General features: G+C 51.3%; 7 protein-coding genes across 7 annotated transcripts; 2 read left to right on the forward strand and 5 right to left on the reverse strand.

The window, feature by feature from the left end:
• Window positions 1-54: 54 nt before the first annotated feature.
• COCVIDRAFT_18554 (hypothetical protein) lies at window positions 55-1,817 on the reverse strand (the record flags this gene model as incomplete). The annotated part of the gene is made up of 2 exons (XM_014698061.1): window positions 55-58; window positions 346-1,817. 2 exons carry the CDS (start codon window positions 1,815-1,817, stop codon window positions 55-57), a joined length of 1,476 nt encoding a protein of 491 aa, XP_014553547.1.
• A 1,213-nt stretch (window positions 1,818-3,030) lies between these two features.
• Window positions 3,031-5,314, reverse strand: COCVIDRAFT_40409 (hypothetical protein; the record flags this gene model as incomplete). The annotated part of the gene is made up of 5 exons (XM_014698074.1): window positions 3,031-3,591; window positions 3,656-4,138; window positions 4,192-4,331; window positions 4,395-4,978; window positions 5,247-5,314. The coding sequence occupies 5 exons, from the start codon at window positions 5,312-5,314 to the stop codon at window positions 3,031-3,033; spliced, it is 1,836 nt and encodes a 611-aa protein (XP_014553560.1).
• A 723-nt stretch (window positions 5,315-6,037) lies between these two features.
• Window positions 6,038-6,655, reverse strand: COCVIDRAFT_107351 (hypothetical protein; the record flags this gene model as incomplete). The annotated part of the gene is made up of 1 exon (XM_014698075.1): window positions 6,038-6,655. One exon carries the CDS (start codon window positions 6,653-6,655, stop codon window positions 6,038-6,040), a length of 618 nt encoding a protein of 205 aa, XP_014553561.1.
• A 1,175-nt stretch (window positions 6,656-7,830) lies between these two features.
• On the forward strand, window positions 7,831-8,945 carry COCVIDRAFT_107295 (hypothetical protein; the record flags this gene model as incomplete). Its single annotated transcript, XM_014698076.1, has 4 exons — window positions 7,831-7,875; window positions 7,949-7,977; window positions 8,051-8,579; window positions 8,643-8,945. 4 exons carry the CDS (start codon window positions 7,831-7,833, stop codon window positions 8,943-8,945), a joined length of 906 nt encoding a protein of 301 aa, XP_014553562.1.
• Window positions 8,946-9,482: 537 nt separating this feature from the next.
• COCVIDRAFT_107341 (hypothetical protein) lies at window positions 9,483-9,830 on the forward strand (the record flags this gene model as incomplete). The annotated part of the gene is made up of 1 exon (XM_014698077.1): window positions 9,483-9,830. The coding sequence occupies one exon, from the start codon at window positions 9,483-9,485 to the stop codon at window positions 9,828-9,830; it is 348 nt and encodes a 115-aa protein (XP_014553563.1).
• A 451-nt stretch (window positions 9,831-10,281) lies between these two features.
• Window positions 10,282-16,324, reverse strand: COCVIDRAFT_29231 (hypothetical protein; the record flags this gene model as incomplete). The annotated part of the gene is made up of 11 exons (XM_014698078.1): window positions 10,282-10,427; window positions 10,489-11,266; window positions 11,319-11,663; window positions 11,713-12,898; window positions 12,963-13,232; window positions 13,824-13,860; window positions 13,929-15,664; window positions 15,716-15,948; window positions 16,009-16,079; window positions 16,139-16,226; window positions 16,277-16,324. 11 exons carry the CDS (start codon window positions 16,322-16,324, stop codon window positions 10,282-10,284), a joined length of 4,938 nt encoding a protein of 1,645 aa, XP_014553564.1.
• A 1,950-nt stretch (window positions 16,325-18,274) lies between these two features.
• On the reverse strand, window positions 18,275-19,583 carry COCVIDRAFT_40414 (hypothetical protein; the record flags this gene model as incomplete). The annotated part of the gene is made up of 2 exons (XM_014698079.1): window positions 18,275-18,939; window positions 19,055-19,583. The coding sequence occupies 2 exons, from the start codon at window positions 19,581-19,583 to the stop codon at window positions 18,275-18,277; spliced, it is 1,194 nt and encodes a 397-aa protein (XP_014553565.1).
• Window positions 19,584-19,870: the final 287 nt, after the last annotated feature.

The raw sequence follows: 19,870 nt of genomic DNA on the forward strand, positions 1-19,870 counted from the left end.
CGCGGTTATACAACGTTCTTATTTCCCCTCCCCCTCCCCTCACCCTCCTCCTTCTTACCTTTACAAAGATAGTGCATCACCTATTCTAAAACAGTAACAGCCTAGGTAGAAAACCTTTCTTTTGTGATCAAGTAAATACCTATGGAAACCCAGTAAAAAAAATTAAGTTATAAAGCAGGAGATGCAAAGCTACTACACATGATTGTAGCTTTCTAGAGGAGGGGGAAGTAAGTGGGGCGTTGCTCAGATACTTAAACAACAAATCTAATCACATATTTTGGTTAGTAGCTGATGTAGTACTAGTAGTGTCTTGGAAGAAGAAAAAAAAAGAAAAAGAAAACTTACCCTGGCAAAACAGAAGTACTATTCTTCAAATCCCCGAAAAGTTTCTGCCCTTTACCCTTCAACTCGCCAGCTTTTTCCTGGCTCTTGTCCACGACGTTATTGCCCACCTTCTGGCCCTGGTCAATCGCCTGGTTCACTATTGATTTTGGAATCGGCGTCTCGTGGAGCTCGAGGTGCGTGGTGAAATGCAGACTGCCGGTTACATTTATATACACAGGTTCGATGCGCTTGTAAAGCTTGCCGTCTTTGGTGGAGCCCGCGACATTCTGCTCGTACCAGCGGGTGGCGGTGGTCTTGTACAGTTTGTTTTCGAGTCTACCGACGCGTACCTCGAGTTTGGCAGTGTAGGTGCGATGGGGGGAGATGTTGAAGCCTTGTTCGATGATGATGGCGTCGGTGGTGGTGGTTTTGTTGGCGGTGGTTCCGGAGTGAGACCAGGAGTGTTCGACGGCAAGGGACCATTCGACTTCCATGGTTGAGACGCCTTCGACGCCGGCTTTCGTTGTGGTTTTGAGCGAGGCAGCGACGGATGAGGCGGTCGTGTCGGTGGATTCGACGGTGACTTCGCGGGTTTTGGTTTTTCCGATGGTGACTTTGCCTTGTTGTACTTGATCACTGTCGTTTGTCCCGCTCTCTACGCCCTGTTCTATGGAAGTGTTGGATTGATCCGGGGTGATTTTGATAGGCTCAACCTTTTCCTTGACAGGGTTGATGGAGTGCCATTTGAACGAACTGACCTTGTCTCCAAAGTCGAGGTTGTGGAAATCCTTCTCTTCCTTGTGCTTGCCCCATCCCTTGATATTTTCATACCGATTTCCCCCACCATCTATATGTTCGAAAAGAGTAACGGTTTGTCGGTCAATGAGGGAGTTCCAGCGCGCAGAACTGACTTTGTCGGTCATGTTCCAGTTCCACAACGGGTGGACAGTGCCTGGCGCCCACTCGCCCAGGAATATGATCTGACGGGCCCCCATTTCGTTTTCTTTGGTGTCCTGCATCTTGTAGTCCCAAAGCTCAAACGCCCCCATCTTCAAATCTACCTTCCGCCAGAAGAACGCTTTGATGCAATCCGCCATACCCATCTTTCCAAGGTCCACTGCTTCCGTCTTCCCGGTACCGACCAAGTCAATGCATCTTCCGCAGTTATTAAGATCAAACACTGCCTGGCCTTTCTCGAGAGGGGTGTTGTGTTCCGTCATAGTCATGACCGTACCCAATGGCAGATTCCACAAAATCCAATTGGCCTGGTTATGAACATTGTTGTACATCTTGTGGCGAACGTCGCCCAAAAAGTCGTCAATGTCAATGTCATGATAGTTGGTGCTGAATTCGCTGTCGTTGAAAATTCTGACGGTATTGCTTTCAATGTCGTCAGCGGGTTTGTCGGGCCTGGGTAACTTGGTGAGAAGATTTGTGATCTCTCCAAAGACTTTGGTTTCAAGTTGCTCCATGGAGAGGGGTTGGTCAGACATTTTGTAAAGACGAGATTGTTGTTGTCGTTGAGTAACGTGATAGAAAGATTGGTTTCAGGAAAGACCAGTAAATGTGTGATTGTGATGCGAAGAAAATCGAGTCGTGAGGGATTGACTTTATAGTAAAAGCGACAGATTCAACCAGGCTAGCCTCAATGTTGCTGTCGATTTTACATACCTCATGCCCACCTGTTCTCGTGCCCCCCTCGATTGTTGAGTAATGAAACTGCACGACGCATGCCTTGCGTGCATCTTGCATTCTGCAATACTAAGACAATCATGGAAGTGACTCATAGCTCAAGCCACTTCCCTATTACCGGCTGAATACTCCATTACCTTTTACTTTTCTTCTTGGCTCACCAATCTTGATCCTTCTTTCTTCTCGCAGCAGACTTGCGTGCATCATGCAATTCATTGATTGGTGGCCTCTGATCGACAGACGTAACATGCTTAATACACTTTTTAACCCTTAGTATTCTTCTCAGATTGTGCAATTCTTCGTATTCCAGCCTATTGATAGTATCGAGAAGCGTGCAATTCTAGTGAAATGCTCGTGGAAGTGAATTGAAAGGATGCCACCTTACCATACGTTAGTAGCAACACTGTAAGAATTATACCGGCAATGGAATATCGATAAATCAAGACGATAATTCTGATGGCTCATATTAGTAACTAGTAATCGATCATGGCGCTGAGCTCATCGGTAGCTCATCAGGTGACGAGCAACGTGATGTAGATCTTCTCGATTTCAGACACCTTTCCACTTCATGTCAAGCTTGCACATACGTATCATTCGGTTGACCAATCAAGGCTCTGATAGAGAGAAGGTATGTATCTCTATCCTCCTATCATTTCCCAGCTTACCAATATTGGATTTTCCTTCCTCTCCACATCAAACTTGAATATGCATGCTTTTAACATGCAAGTGATCGATCAATAGCCTGATAGGGAAAATGCGTACTGCTCTCCTCTGCTCCTTGCTTTTTTTTTCTGGAGAGCTGAAAAGTGCAGCATGTATTTATTTTTCGTCCCTTTTGGGAAACGCCTTGTATAATCCTCGCTTAGCAGTAACCTGCAAGATGAATCAATTTTGTCTTGCGGACGCGTACACAGACTGGGGATTGTGTTGGGTCAGATGATATGCCAACTGTTACTCTATACCTAACATAGCTGTCTCCATATCAGTGAAAAGAAAAGGTGAATGCACCCATACCTAATAGTATCGCCTTGTAGGTGGCACACTGGCTACTTCATTCTCGTCCAAGGTTTTCATCACTACCTCCCTTGTTCCAAACTCGACCTCGTCGCCCACGCCACGCTGCCACGTAAGACTATGCTTCATCCACTGTGCATCGTCTCTCTCTTTATAATCCTCTCGTGCATGCGCACCTCGGCTCTCCGTCCGCTTCAGCGCTGCTGTGCTCGTCTGCGTGGCGTTTGTGAGTAGGTTGCGCAACTCTAGCGTCTCGATGAGGTCGGCGTTCCAAATCAGGGATTTGTCTGCCACACGAAGATCTGTAGCGAATTGGCTCTCTAGTGAATGAAGTTTAGCATGACCCTCGGCAAGAGTGTCGTGGGTACGGAAGACGGCTGTGGTGGATTGCATGGTTGATTGCATCTTGCTTCTTAGAGCGGAGGTGGGGGTCGACCCGTTGGAATGGGTGAGGAAGGAAGCTAGTTCATGGATGGCATCGAGGCCGGTGGTATTCGGGGTTGGTTCGTGCGGTGCTGCGGGGGAGTGGTGTGACGAGATGTGGAGTGCAGCTGCTCGGCCCTGTATGGATATGTCAGTAAAAAGTACGGTGAATGTGGGAATTCCGCCTCCAGGGTGTACGCACAAAAACAACAATGTCGAGGAGAGAGTTGGCACCCAATCGGTTTGCGCCGTGGACGCTGACGCAAGCCGCTTCACCTGCTGCATACAGGCCATTCACAACACGCTCCTTCCCACTCTGGCGGTCTACATCCAAAACTTGGCCATGGTAGTTTGTTGGTATCCCGCCCATACAATAGTGAACTGTTGGCAGCACCGGGATGCATTGTCTAGTTACGTCTATGCCAGCAAAGATTGCCGCTGTTTCCGCTACGCCTGGCAAGCGCTCTTCAATAATGTATTTTGGAAGGTGCATGAGCTGCAGGTCAATGTAATCTTTTTTGGGTCCACACCCACGGCCTTTGAGGATTTCCAGATTCATACTTCGGCTGACTACGTCGCGGGATGCGAGATTTCTTGAGACGGGAGCATAGTTGTACATGAACGCCTCGCCTTCAGAGTTGAGGAGATAGCCGCCCTCACCACGGGCGCCTTCTGTGATCAGTACCTAGAAACGATTTCAGTATTTTGAAGTAGTAACGCGAAATTGACCATACATACGCCTGCGCCATAGATACCAGTTGGGTGGAATTGGACAAATTCCATGTCCTGGAGTGGTAGGCCAGCTCTGGCAGCCATGGCACTACCATCTCCGGTACTTGTGTGAGCGCTCGTGGCGCTAAAATATGCTCGCCCATAGCCTCAAATCGCTGTCAGTACGCACGAACGAAGAAAAGGGATGGGCGAACTGGGTGAAAGTATACCTCCAGTAGCCAACACAGTATTCTTAGCAAACATCCTATGACACGTTCCATCCTCCATACTCATCGCCGTAACGCCCACACACTTCCCCTCGACCATCATCAAATCGAGGACAAACCACTCAATAAAAAACTGCACACCATGTTTCAAACTCTGGCCATAAAGCGTATGAAGCATAGCATGCCCTGTGCGGTCCGCCACACACGCGGTCCGATACGCCTGGCCACCTTTTCCATACTCGAGGGTCTGACCACCCAGGGGTCGTTGATAAATCGTACCTTGCTCGGTGCGGCTAAAGGGCATACCGTAGTTTTCCAGTTCGACGACTGCAGGCACGGCTTCGCGCGTCATGTAGTGGATTGCGTCTTGGTCGCCGAGCCAGTCAGAACCTTTGACAGTATCGTACATGTGCCAGCGCCAGTCGTCCCTGTGCATGTTTGCGAGGGCGGCGTTGATGCCGCCTTGGGCGGCGACGGTGTGGGAGCGGGTGGGGAAGAGCTTGGATACACATGCGGTTTTGAGGCCAGCTTCGGTGAGGCCTAGGGCTGCGCGGAGACCTGCTCCTCCTGCTCCGACGACGATTGCACTTTGGGGTTGTCAGTAGTGGTCTGGGCAACACTGAGAGTGAAGGAGGCGTTGTTACTCGTAGTGATGGTCAATAACTGTTATGTCCTTGATACTTGAGCTAGTGGTTGAAGCGAGACATCTTCGCTGCGCCGAGTAAAGATGTTTTGGCAGGAGAAGATTGGCATGGGAGTGCCATGGAGTTCGCACAAACGCCCGCATCATGAGGGGATTTTTGGAAGCATGGTGGGTTGCATGAATTCCGGGAGTTGTATATCATGTCGGTCTACCCCTCTGGGCCAGCTGATCCTCGGCTGTATAAGATTCGGGTGGCTGGACTAACTGTGAAGCGGTTCATTGGGAATCATTCTTGCCCAAATCTGAGAGCAAGAAAGTAAAGAAATCCGGTAATATACAATAGCTCCAGATAGTTTATTTTGTCTTTCTATCCAAAAATTGCACTGTACGCGACGAAACTTCAGATGGCGATGTGTGGGGTGTTAGAAAAGGTGGGATGAAAGCAGGTGTTGCATGACTCGCGCGATTACCACTGGGTATAGCCGGCAGCCAATCGGGAATAGGGTAATTGAAATATCGTAGGAACGCTGGGCGATTCTTAGTCGGCTATTTACGATAATTTGTATGCTAGCAAATTTATAGCTTTCTCTCCGAACGCACATTGAAATTTGCTGAATCCTGTCCAACTGCAAAGTGCATGCTGATTTTATTGGTGGATCCGATACAGAGCTGGGTTGTGTAACATCCACTCTGGTGTTGACAACATTGACACTGGTGCAAAAGTTGAATAGTGCACTACAGTAAGAGTAGGGAATAGATTCACAACATGGGTATTAGAAAAAAATAAAATAAGAATGCGCCCTTTTCCATACAGTGCGTAGTCGCAACCTATGGCACCCTGCGCTTCAAACTGCCAAACGCCCATAACCATGCGCCGTTTGCAGCAGCTGTTCATTAAAGCATTGAATCGTGTACAATCGTGATGGAGTCGCGTAGTTTTGCGCCCATAGCCCTGGAACTTCTGCCTGATAACGCCTGTGAAACCGACTTTTGCTGACGCCCATCACCGTTGCATGTACATGCCGGTGGTGGCCATGACATGCCCGTAGCGTTCATTGGCATGCCAGAGGTACTTGAGAAAAACAATTGCCTTTAGGTAGGCCTTCATGATGCGCCTTCTTCGGGCTCGATCGGCCTCGAGAATCCTGCGGAGGGCCTTTGAGACGGCCAGCGAGGAAGCAACTCTTCGAGAAGGGGCCTGGATAATTGCAGGCCATGAAGTGGCGCGGGTGAGAGCGGGTGGGCTTGCGATTGAGGCCTCTGGCAAGAAAGCGTCAGGGGTGTCTGAGACGTCATTGAGCGAGGCTGGGCGGTGCCGAGCGTCCAGAGGGTCGTACTCGAAGACTTCTGGAATGCTGCCCAATGTGGGAGCAAAAGTCGAGGAGCGCGGCGAGTCTGCATGGGGGGACATTTGGGTGGGTTTGGTTTGGAGGGCGGATTGCTTCCCTCTCCGTTGTGGTGGTGGTGGGCGCGAGGCTTTCTTTTTAGGGGTGCGCGGCAAGAGAGGGATGGAGGCAGGTGTGGTGGACCAAAAAGGGAGAGCGAGTCGCTTAGAGATTGTTTGTTTTCCTGGGCCGCGAGGCAGCAGAGAGTCGCATGGCGGGGCGGAGAAGAGAAGCATGACGAGCAGGTGTCACCAGCGGGCAGTTTGTGAATGCCGAGCTGAAGTCAAGTCGGGTCAGACTAGGGGGGAGTGAATTAGTCGAAAACAAAGCAAAGCAAAACAGCAAAGGGGCCCGGCTAGCATTTGAAGGCTGGCATCACACACACACACATGCACACACGCAATAGCACTAGGTGGGGATAAATCAGGCCTGCCGGGGTTTGCAGACTGCAAAACGAGCACTGGCCACGGGCATCCATGAATAGGGACAGGCTGGATGACGGCCATTTGCACGGGTGCGGGTGCAGGAGGGAGCAGCAGCGCGTGTGTGCGTGCATGTGGGAGCAGAGTGCCGTCCGCCAGTCCGCCAGTCCGCCAGTCCGCCAGTCCGTCAGATTGCGTGCAGCCAACCGGACGAAGGAGCAGCGAGCCGGCAGTTTGACGGGAAGCAAACGGTCGAATCTGGGACTGGGGAATGCTGGAGAGGTTCGGGAGATGTACGCAAAAAGCCCCACTGGATGGAGGGCACGATGAGCAACATGGCATGACGTCGCAGAGCAAAAGTTTGGGATCGAGAGATCGCGAAGACACAGGCACCGCCAACCTCGCACTAGCCGCCCGCCAGCCAATCACACGCCGTCCCCTCGTATACGCCCCGCTGTTCCCGCACACCACCATTCACCAGCTCTCACCACCTGGCCGAGGGTGATACGCCGCCGTCGTCCACGCCGTCCTGCCTTTAGAGTAGTCGGCCTCCTGCTGCAGCCCCCTTGCTGCGTCATCGGGCAGTAACCGTCGAGCACGTCTGCGTGGCCTCTCGTGCTATGTCGTGGCCAGCCCAGCCTGCCCCGTCCGCGGACCTGAGGTGCCTGGACGGGCTGCATATACGCATACACGACCCATTCTAGACTACCAACATCATCTTTACACCCACCAACCAGCCTGGCACGATGCTCGCTGCCGAATGGGAGCATGAGGGCGCTGCCCTGGTCTTGTGTAACCATGGGCCTCAACCGCCGTTTGCCTGTGCCGTAACATGTGCCTGTCCCTCTCTTCCCCCCCCCTCTCTCTCTCTCCCTCCTTCTCCCCTCCCCTCCCTCCCACCATCTCTGACATACGCTTAAAATATCCCAACCACCCGTTTCTCTCGTGATATCCGCACTAGCAGCCCGAACCAACCCACCCGCTCCAGCATGACATACACCATGAAGCAAATCGTCACATGCCTAAGCGTCCTGGTAAGCCGGCCCAGACTGCCACTAGGACCCCACCCACGTGTTATTCGCACCCTGTTAACCATATGCCCCGCAGTATCTCGTTATTGCGACTGCGCTTGCTGGGTATGTATGGGTTTGCTCTTTCAATCCCTCGCCCACCCAGCCATCCTAGCCCACTTGGCGCTAACACTCTCAGTTACGCTGCCTCCCGTGCGAACGCCCGTTCCGTTCCTATCGCAGAGACGCTGACCGGCTTCACCGCGGCGCTTCCCATTGTCTCTGGCCTGCTGCTTGAACTGGGCTATGGCCTGACCCGTCGCCGCGAGCGCCGCCAGCGACTGGGCCGTGGCGACATCCAGCGGCCCCCGCTCGTCATCATCGCCAACACGCTCATCTTCATCTACTCAACCGTCATCATCACCCTGTCAGGTACCCATGTCGCTCCTGCCTCCAGCCTAAACTGCGGTCTGCGAGAGCGCTGGCAGACGCTGTTCAGGCACAAGGATGCAGCTGCCATTCGACAGATCCAGGATGCCTTTAGTTGCTGTGGCCTGGCAAACTCACGTGACATGGCTTGGCCCTTTCCAGACCGCACCCATGATTCGCGTGCATGCGAAGCCACGTACCATGGTAGAGCCAGCGGATGCCTGGTTGCGTGGAAAGCTGAGGAGCAAAAGATTGCAGGCTTACTCATGACTGTTGTGGGCATGGTCTTTCTCTGGCAGGTTCGTGGCTCCAAAGGAGAATTTTTCACCCGAGGGGCTGCATGTGCTGACACTGCCCTGCAGTTTGCTATTATCGCCATACCTACCCAAAAGGATTCTTGGCTTCATAAAGTTGTCCCAGACCGCCTTTCTCGCGTCCTTGCTGGCGACCAAGGCGGTGATGCTGACTCCCGTCGTGCCATTGACTATGTTCCTGGCTACAACCGCTACTCGGATCGCATCGAGGAAGAGGCTGAAGACGACAATGGGCAGACTCCTGGACGTGCAATTGAAGATGGTATTCATCACACTGACCATGTTTTTCCCGCGCAGATTGGACGCGACAGGCAGCCATCTGTGGAGAATGAGTGGTCGAGGGGAGCATGAGACATCCTAACGTGGGACATGTCAAAAAGCATGTTTCACCCGGCATCTCATTTTTCGACATTCATGCCAGGACATGAATATGTTCGATATCTTATCCCTAGTGGTTTATCCTAACCAGTAGTAAATACTCGCATCTTCGTAAAGTACCATCCTATGGTTAGATTCACCCATCAAGACTGCCATACAGGCTACCATCTAACATTACGAACACTGGCATACATTTCACACACGGTGAATTCACAATGTTTCTACGACCATCTCAGACATGACTATTACACCAAACATTTTATAGTACAAGTACAGCAATCGCTGCTAATACACGATACCTCAGACATCATCAACACACACTATCCATAAAAACGTATATATAAATTGACCTTCTTCTCCTCTTCAGTTTCATATTCAACAAACACCTCAATCAACTCACTAACAAAACCCACTAACCAAGCTACTCACCAAAACTACACACGCACTCAGCCTACACCTACCCCTACATCTCACCCCAACCCTAAAATCCCAAACTACCCACCCTCCACCATGTCTTCTTCATCATCCTCCAATACCCCCTCTATCCCCATCATCACGGTGACCGACGACCAGGGCACCTCCCGTGCCATTGGCACCAACACCTTTGATGCCTTCTTACCCTCATCGCACTTGACCACCATGAGCGACCTCGCAGCGGCCAAACAGGCCAAAAAGGACGCACGCAAGCCCGCTGCCCTCGTTAGGAAGAGCAGCAAGCGCGTCACCGACGCGCTCAAGATGGGGGTTAGGTCGATGAAGAGCAAGGGAAAGAAACATGGTGAGGACATGGAGCTGCCAGAGGGTGCATCTTTCAAGGTCCACAAGGTGGTCAAGGTTGAGAGGAAGTGGGACGAGTAAATATGTCTTGTTTTAGCAGTTTCATTTGGGCTATTCTTTTCCGGCATTTCTTGGAGTTTGCTTTCAAGATACAAGTTATTCATTCACCATCATCTCTTAGAATCTCATATAGTATGTTAGAATAAAAGAATTGCTTCATCGCAACATCAAAAAAAGTCTTCTAATTTCCTCAATCCTCAAACGTATTATTTTTGATAAATCATCTAACTCATTTCCTTTGAAGTTCTCATCTAATATAGCTAGCCAACCACCCCGTCACCTTTTTTTTGCCGAAAGAATACAAGCAGCAGCAGCAGCAGCAGATATATCCTCCAGTCTTTGAAAAAAAAATATGCATGACGAAGCCAAAACGGGTTAAACGCCACACGCTCAAGATGCTCTAAAAACTACGTATCCCTTCCAGAAACGAGAAAAAAAAGGAGAAAAGGGGATTGATACTGATAGCCCATTTTTAAAATCCCACGGCAAGCATAAGGCCATAGCCCACCGTGATAATGACGACAAAAGTCATAATGGAAGCAGGTACACCACGAGTCAAAAAGTGCTTGACGGCGAGATACCGCTGGCCTGTCCGTGAGTCTTCCATCATAATAGCAGCTGTTCAACTCGTCAGTGATTTGATCGAATAAAAGCCCTATACGAAAGGATGTCAACTTACTCATGTTCGGGAACCCGCTAGTAGGCAATCCCATAGCTCCACTTGCCATCAGCACCGCGCCCATGACAAGCAAGTTCGGGTGCGGCTCCGCCATCTGCTGTCCCACCTGCTGCACCAGCGGCAGCACAATAAGCGCTGCGACAGTATGACTGATAAACGTCGCCACAACCAAGATCAAAGCGCAGAAAACAACAAGGACACCATACAGACTCATGCCTTCGACACCAGCAGTGATGGACTCGGCAATCGTATGCAGGAGACCAGACGAATTGACTGCTTTACCAAGCGATAGACCACCAGCGGCAAGAATGATAATGGTCCATAGGAAGTTGTTAAAGTCTTCCTTGGTGAGGATTCCAGTGCCAAAGAAGAGGACAATGGGGATGATGGCTACGACGCCCATGTCGCCAAAGATGAATTCCAGCTGGTGGCTCACACACCAGAGAGCAATCGTTACAATGGTCACAATGCTGATAAAGTACTGTACGCCAGTGAACCTGTCCTTGAGTGGGCGGATAGGCACAATGCTGGTGCCCTTTCCAGGCTGGAAGGTGACGAGGAGAAGTACCCAGATGAGCAAAATGGAGATGATGCATACTGGGAGGGCTACGAAGAACCAGACGCCCCAAGAGGGCTCGGGCTGCATGTTCTGAAGCGCAATCAGGTTCTGTGGTGAGGCAATGGGAGAAGCAGCTCCACCAATGTTGGAGGAGAGCGCGATTCCCATTAGTAGTGCTTTGGTCATGTCAGAGTCGGCAGGGAGGTTGCGTAGAATGGGCTAATAATGAATGTTAGCTTAGCATAATCAAAATTCCAGTTGAGGAACATACCTGGATAATCGAGAAGCACAGTACGGGCGCTGCTACATTACTGATCCACATGCTGGCAAACATAGCAACAAACATGTTGACCAGTAAAACCGTTCTGGGCTTGGTGCCTGCCTTGCTAAGCACAAGAGTGGCCATCATCTTGGCAATGTTGTACTTGGAAAGCGCAGCAGCAATAGTGAAACCACCGAGCAGCAGCATAATGACTGGTGTCCACATGGCGGAAAAGACATATGAAGCAGCTTGCTTGGAATCGAGTCGGCGATGGGGCTCAACATCGCTTCGAACGACGTTGAGAGTGACAGCCAGGAATGGCACTAGAAGCGATGTGACAAACAGAGGAATCGCCTATTCTCGTTAGCGTGAGCTCGACTAGTCCAGATTCGGTTCAACATACCTCCGTCGCCCAGAGCAAACTAACAAAGACAACCATGGCCAGGCAATTCTGCTGCTCAGGCTTTTCCATGATTGGCAATACCAGCAGCACTACAAAAATGGCAATGCAAGTAAGGAGCATCCAGAAAGGCTTGCTGATGAGCCATTGTGGACATCTGTATCTTCCAATCGGTGTGTCCACCTCCTTCATGTCTGATTCGTCGTCGTCGCCCTGCCGCCGCACTCTACCACCGGTAGTTTCGCGGCCCAGCAACGTCTGCGTGATGCCAATGTTGGCTGCCTGCGCCTTGCGCTCAATGCCAATCATTTCCCTCCATACCGTGTTTCGCTCCCAGACAACGTGCTCTCGGAGATGTAGTCTTAGCTCGCGCTTGGCCTCTGCTATGTCGCCCTTTGTACCAATCTTGGCATACGCCGCTTCTATGCGCTCGAGGTTGCGTGACAGCTCGTCCATGGTGCTTTGCTGGAAGGGATAGGCGGGGTAGACGTATTTGGTCAGGTACGTCTTCTTGAGCTTCCGGTCCAAGATCTTGTCGTATTTTTTCAGAACCTTTTCGAACCCTGTCTTGTTGAGCTGGATAAAGGATCGCAGCTCGCACAGCAAAACGTATACGCTGACAGTGCGCTTCTTCAACGATACACCCTCGTCGTACAATGCGGAAAAGGCCATGTCATGGTAGTCTTCGAACGCGACGCTGTTCAACCGTCTCGAGGAAGCGTGCGAGGCCGCCATATCCTCCTCGTTGGTCCGCCGACGTCGGCGCTGGCCATCTGGGCTCTTCTTACGCAGCCGCGATGTCTCGTCCATGTCTTCGTCCGAGTCGTCGTCGGGGCCGTGGTCTGTCGAGTGACCGCTTGTGCCACTCATTGCGCGCGGGCGCTGAAATCCAATCGACTTGAAAATGCTGCCACTGCGCCTCTTCTTGCCTGGCGGGGCATTTTCATTCTCCTCATTGTATTCGGCCTGGTGGTGTTCAAACGACTCCTCATCCTCGAGCAATGCATTCATCTCCTCGTAGATTTCATTTTCCTTGAGCTTGTAAAAGGACGTGACACGCTCGAGTTCGACGTCGAGGGCATTGGTAAAGACCTTGTCGGGGTCGGCGGCGTCCCCATTCAGCAGGGGTGACGACTCGGCGTCGACGTGTGCATTCCTCTGGTTGATCTGGGTCTCGAGGCTGTATATCCTATGGGCAAGCGCCCGTCAGCCTGGATGCTCGCGGCATGTCGGTGTTGCAGGCTGAAACGTACTGCTTCTTGAGGTTGCTGTAAGCAATGTAGTGATTGCTCCAGTCGGGCACTGCATTAAACTGCAGGCTGTGCGAGAACTTCATGTCGTCGGCCTCGCGAAGCTGCTCGAGCTTCTGGCGTCGCTTCTGCTCTCTCTCGGTGTCGTGGTGCGGCCGGGGCTGGAGGGGTCGGGTAGGAGCTGCGAGGTCCTGAAGCTCAAATGCCTGGTCGGGCGCACCGTCACGGAATGGGGAGGGAAAGGCGTCCACGGTGGGCGGGTTGTTGTGGAGGCTAGGGCAGCAAGTGGGCTAATAAGGCAGCAAATGCAAGTAGGCGAGCGGAGAATTGGCAGGCGACCATGTGATGTGGGCTGCGGCATCTGGAACACGGCATGGATGAGGTTGCTCGGGGGGATTTGGAAGTGGGTGCGTTGTCGTCACCGCGAACTGTGAGGCGGCCAAGCACGGCCATGTGGGCCGTCGATTGGTTCCCCTTGACCCTCCGCCGCCGCTGCCACACCCTCACCGATGGGACAGACGAGATGGAGGGTTGCTAGTAGTACCTATACATACACACGAGTCGTCACGCGCCCGTACATCCCACATGGGGGGTGGCTTTGGGTGCGCATATGTGCTATGTAGGAACCCTCAGCCCTGTATCGGATCCAGCTAGCCAATGCCTGCATTCACTTGCAGCAGCCTTAGTCGCCGCCACCATCCGCTCCCGCCAATCACACAGCAAAACGTGACTTTGGGCCTACTGCCGATTAGATAACACTTGCCGTCTCACGTGCCCACACCTCATGCACATGCACACAAAGTACAACTACTACACAACAAACTTGGTCTTTACTTCATCCATGTCTACATGCTACATCCATACATCCACGTACATGTCTCAAGTCCTTCTTCGTACTCATCTGTCCGCTTAGACTAGATTCACTGTTAGCTCACATCATCTCAATACTGCCATTCACGCTCAACTTACATCGGAGGTCCCAGCCAATCTTGGGTCCTAGCTTGGGTAGCTCTTCGGCAACGCTCTGCACGTCCTTGTCACCGCGTCCAGACACGCAAATGACAATGTCCTGATCCTTGTTCATCGTCTTCGCCAGCTCAATCGCTCCGTAGATGGCATGGGATGTCTCTAGCGCGGGGATAATACCCTCCAGCTGCGACAGGAGCTTGAAACCAATAAATGCTTCAGCATCATTGCATGCAATGAACTTTGCCCGGTCACTGTCCTTCCAGCTGGCCAACTCGGGCCCGACTCCGGGGTAATCGAGACCAGCAGATACAGAGTGTGTTTCGAGGATCTGTCCGTCGGTGTTCTGGATAACGTAGGTTCGCACTCCGTGAAGAACACCCTTTGTTCCTGCAGAAAGCGTTGCACTGTGTCGTCCCGTCTCAACGCCATCTCCACCAGCTTCGACACCTAGAAGCTTAACCGAAAGGTCCTTGGAGAATGGGTAGAACATGCCTGCCGCGTTACTTCCACCACCAACGCACGCAACTACAGCATCGGGAAGCTTGCCGCGTTTCGCCTGCATCTGCTCCTTGGTCTCGTTTCCAATAATCGACTGGAAAGTACGCACAATTGTCGGGAACGGGTGGGGTCCAATCGCAGATCCCACAACGTAGTGCGTCGTGTCAAGGTTAACAACCCAGGCACGCATGGCCTCGTTGACTGCATCGCGGAGAGTCTGAGATCCAGCCTCGATGGCCACGACCTGCGCACCAAGCAGCTTGATGCGGAACACATTAAGAGCCTGGCGCCTGACATCCTCAGCGCCCATGTAAATGGTACACTTCATGTTGAACTTGGCGCACACAGTCGCTGTTGCAACACCGTGCTGGCCAGCTCCTGTTTCCGCAATAATCTCAGTCTTTCCCAATCTCCTCGCAACCAATACCTGACCGAGTGCATTGTTGATCTTGTGACTTCCTGTGTGGTTGAGGTCCTCTCGCTTCAGCCAGATGTTCGCTCCTCCAGCATGCTCAGTGAGGCGCTCAGCAAGATGCAAGTGTCCGGGTCTGCCCATCCATTCATAGTATGAGCGGTACTCCTCCCAGAACTTGGGGTCATCTATCGCTGTATTAAAGCCATCTTCAAGCTCCCGGAGACAGTCCATGAGTGATTCAGGCACATACTGGCCTCCAAACTCGCCAAACCGTGCGGGGAACTTGTGCTTCTCTTTGAAGTCATCATCTCCGTTTGCGTCCTCGGTATTGAGCATGTCCAGCTGGTCGGCAAGGCCAGGTCCATCGGGGGTATCAGCATCAGTAATGACCTTGTCCACGTGAACACCAGTTGGCTCCTTAGCATCGTTCAAAGTCTCAATGATGCCAACCTCGCGTGTTGTCTCCCGGCTGCTCTTTCCACAGATGCCGTCGCAGTACTCTTGAACCGCCTTTGCGCCAGTGCCAGGTGCAGCCTTGAGCAGAGTGTTGATAATTTGGCTACCAATGACGACACCTTCAGCAATCTTGCCCACGCTCAAAAAGTGGTCGCGCGTGCTGACACCAAAACCAACAGCCGCTGGCACATTTCCAGAGTACTTGTGCACGCGCTCGAGAAGCTGGGGAAGGGCGGCATTCATGGTTCCGGTAGCGCCAGTAACGCCCATACGAGAGACGACGTAGATGAAAGAATCGGCAATCTTGCAGAGTACGCGCATACGGTGCTCCGAGGTAGCTGGCGCAATCAGAGGGACGTAGGAGAGGCTGCCCGTCATAATCAGTTCTGTCTTTTGTCCAATTGACTGCCAAACTCACCCATAGCTGCGGCAGAAGTTCCTGAAGCGCAGAGCCTCCTCAGGTGGGAGATCTACCATGATGAAGCCGTTGGCACCAGCTTCCTTTGCATCCTGCAACATCTTCTCCTCGCCGTAGCTCAGCAGAGGGTTGTAGTATCCCATGAGCAGGACAGGTGCCTTGAGACCGCGCTTTCTCGCATCGCGGACCATTTGGAGGACATGTGAAATCGTGACGCCATTTTTGAGAGCTTGCTATAGACACACAGTGTCAGGTGGGGTTGATGCGGGGAGTGGCGAGTTGAGTCAACGTACAGTGTTCGCTGTCTGAATGACTGGACCGTCTGCAATGGGATCGGTGAAAGGCATGCCGAGCTCAATGATGTCTGGAAGCATTAATCGCTTGTCCTGTCATGTTGCAAGAGCGATTGCTTGTGGTGCATACCTGAGCCGCCCGCCTCCATGGCCAACATGATGTCGGGTGTCTCTTCGGCGGTAGGGAAGCCTGCAGTCACATACGTGACGAGGGCAGACTAGACATTATCAACAATCAATTTCTCTCCAAAACGACACCAAAACGTACCCTGCCCTCCTTCTTGCATTGCGCAAACGTCTTCTTGATTCCGTCCATGATGCTGAGTACCGACGATGAAGTTGTGATAATGAAGCAAATCCGGATACGGCGTCCTTTTTTAACAATGTAACCGTGAGTCACAGAGTACGGAAAGGGGCGGATGACTTGGGGAGCAGTATGGAGACGTATGAGTCTTTGTGTTCACAATTTATTGAGGCCGAAAGCGGCATGTCGGAGGGGTCCTTAGGCCCGGCACCGTTGATTGGATGACGTGGCTGAGGGGTGCAGGAACACCATTGCTTCTAGAAGGCCAGTCCAGCCTCGCTGTCCGATTTTTCCGCGTCAACGTCATGTGGCAATAATGCGGGTCGACGATGCAACATCTTCAGCGCTGTAATACATATCCCCTGATATTTCCGCCTCGTATACTGAGTGTGCGTTGAGTCGGACATGGTTGGAATAATGTACCATGCTATTACACATCGTATGCCTGAAACTCTCTCAGATTGATTCATGTTATACCTCGGCGTATCTTATTCCGGCTCTTTTTTTTCCTTTGTGAGAACACCTTGCATATTATTGAAACTGTCCCTAGATATCAGTAGAGTAATGGGCTCATATCGTCAGGGACATCACGCTTTGTAGTTTCATTTTCGGACATGTTTAGATAAAAAGCAGTTCTTGGTGGGCCCTAACGCGTATTCTTGCCTCATCTTGCTGAAAGCAGAATGTTGTTGGCCAATTTATGGACTCCAGCTCCGCTTTTGTATTTGACCTTTTATGTGACCACAAAGCCTTCTTCCAAATCTGGATTCGGTCACCTGATGGCTGCTATTGACCATGCTCACGGATCTTGACGGAAGACACTGTGAATGCACAATGATGACTCCATGTGCTCAAGTAAGGAATCCAGAAGCCTACAAATCCCAGTAATGCCGTAAAGAAGCCATTCGACTTCAGCTGATCAATAGAAATAAGCGAACGTACATGTGTTTGAGTTTGTACAGCGACACTTGACATGAACTACCACGTTACAAATGATCTTGGGGGCTTGGCAATATGTTCTTAGATGGCCGAAGATGAATAGAGGACTAAGTTCAGAATCTGAAAATGTTCAATCAACAAAAGCCACCTCTTTTGCAGCTTTACCCTCAGATACGTTGTGCTGAGAACAAGAGGTATCTATATAGAATACGTTAACTGCATCGAATGAAATAGATCAACCTCTGTTTGTAAACCACATCATGCCAAAGACCATGCGTCTCATTTACGCTATCTATTTTGTTCATAGATAGAAACCTTGAAATCAACACTGTCTTTGATTTCCAACAAGATTTTATGCAGGACCGAATACAACATTCCATGAGATTCGCCAGTTCAGCATAGTATAGCGCTTTACACACTCGTTCCAGGTTCGACAGCTATGCAGCAGCGGCGTACTTATTTCACCCTTTCAATCACGTTTTTTTCGGCCGCTAGTGTTGATCTTTGGGCAAACCTTGATAGGACTCTGATGTGCTGCCGAGAGGTTTGGGCTGGGAAGGGATATCCGCTGTGACTATTTATATTTCTCTCTGCAGCCCAATCTACATAAGTATTGTAGAATCCTGTTCAGCAATACATACTCTTTGGCTCCTGTCCCTTCCCCACGAAAAATTGCTCTCGAGCAAGATTCGAAGCTCTGTTGAAAGCACTTCGATTCAACCCAAACTCCCCACACATCAAGCCATTTTCTCAGGTATAAATTCGATCTGTAACCTACCCATACTTTTGACTTTGCAGTCCACAATCTTAGTATACGCTAAACCCAGCACAAAAACGCCAGCCCAAATGCCCATCAGAATATAGAAGTAAAACACAGGATTCCCGTCTCAGATGAGCAGCGCTTCCAATGTGCTGCTACGTACTAGCCCAGGGAAAAAAACGTACAACTGTCTCTCTGAACAGTAGTATCATACACTTGGTAGGTCCCAAGCAGCGACATCGCATTGTCGACAAAGAGAACCTCTACCGCACTCCATACCTCCTATGCAACGTCCCCCACTCGGAGTCAAAAAACCTGCCAAAACCTCGAATCTCGCACATGCGGTTGAAGCATTTCTGGCAAAGTTGGTTGCGCAACCTCGTTCTCTCACAGCGGCCATCTCGTCTGGGATCTCGCTCCCAACTCGGATCGGGCTGTCCGTGTTTATCTAGCGGGCCAATCTTCCAGTTGGCATCGATGCGGCGTCGCAACCTCGTATCGTCGAATGCGCAGGGAAAGCCTAGACGGTCACCGTCGAATTCTTCAAGCCAGGTGCAGTTTTTCTCCCTTGCTTTGCGGTAGCACCGCACGCACAGCTGTCCGCGATGGCGCACCGTACCGCACAGACGCGAATCCTTTGGGTTGAAATTGCGGCGCCACGAGTGAGAGCGGTATTCTGGATCTTTACAGGCACACAAGAATGACCAGCCTTTTCTGATGCGCTCGGTGGTTTCCAGTTCGAGTTGGCGTTTGTATGTGTCGATGACTTGGTTTATTGATTCCGTATCTGGCAGCGTTGCTGACCGCTTGTATAGCTCCTCAAAGCTCATATTCTTACACCATGAGCATATCTCTGGACCTTGTTCTTGCCCTTCTGGACAAGAGTCACAAGCAGCGCCTAGTAGGCAGTGGGTCCTTGGAGGCGGAGCTCGCATGACAAGCAAAAATCGTACAGCGATGAATCTTACAGTGTTAGTAGCAACAGTATCAGGGAGAAGATTACTTACTTTGAAGGGTCAATCCAAGTTATTTCGGGTCTGAACTTAGGATTGTGTTGTAGCCCTCCACATCGTCGTCGGATTCCTCACTGCTCTCCTCTGAGCTTGCCGACCTCGTGACGACTTTGTCGACTACCTCATGGCAGAGCCCAGTTGGTGTAAAGTACTGTAGGACCCTGATCTTCCGTAGTCGTCTCCTCCAGCACTTTGAACAAGCAGTACCTTTTCTGCGAACAGACGGGCAGTCGAGACGGGTGCCGCGGAGGCTCAAGTCAAGCAGTCGCCACCGACAATGCTGGTAATCGGGATCTTCAAAGGCGCACAGGTAACGACCACGTGCCTCGATGTTTCTCTTCAACACTTGTTTACGCGCAGTTTCTTCGTTGATGGATAGAATAGCAATAGAGTTGTTGTTGGCCCACACGCGGAGCTGTTGCGGATCGTGTCGTTGGAGACAGTCTGGACACACCCGATGTGAAACTTGGATCTTCCTCCCAATGCCGAGACAATGAGGTCCAGAAAGGCATTCGACGATTGGTGGGGGCTTGAATAGCGAGTCGGCAGCCGAAGACATTGGCTGGCGCCGAGAACCTGATAGCCTGGACTTCCGCGCTCGACTCCTTTACGTTTAGTTCAACGTCCTTGCATCTCGCCTTGTGTGACGTGCTATTTCCGGGGTGAGCGTTTGTGACGTCTGATACGGTACTCCGGATTCCTGTACCACATGATAAGACGCTTTGGAGTAGGAAGAGTCTTCAGTCAGGCACTCTAGGGTCGCATTTTGCATGCGATGAAAAAAGGATAGCGGAGGAGGGGATTAGCCGTTTCCGGGATCATGAGTAACAGCCAATGCAATCGAGC

This window comes from Bipolaris victoriae (genome assembly GCF_000527765.1).
Source record: "Bipolaris victoriae FI3 unplaced genomic scaffold scaffold_84, whole genome shotgun sequence".
NCBI classification, from domain to species: domain Eukaryota; kingdom Fungi; phylum Ascomycota; class Dothideomycetes; order Pleosporales; family Pleosporaceae; genus Bipolaris; species Bipolaris victoriae.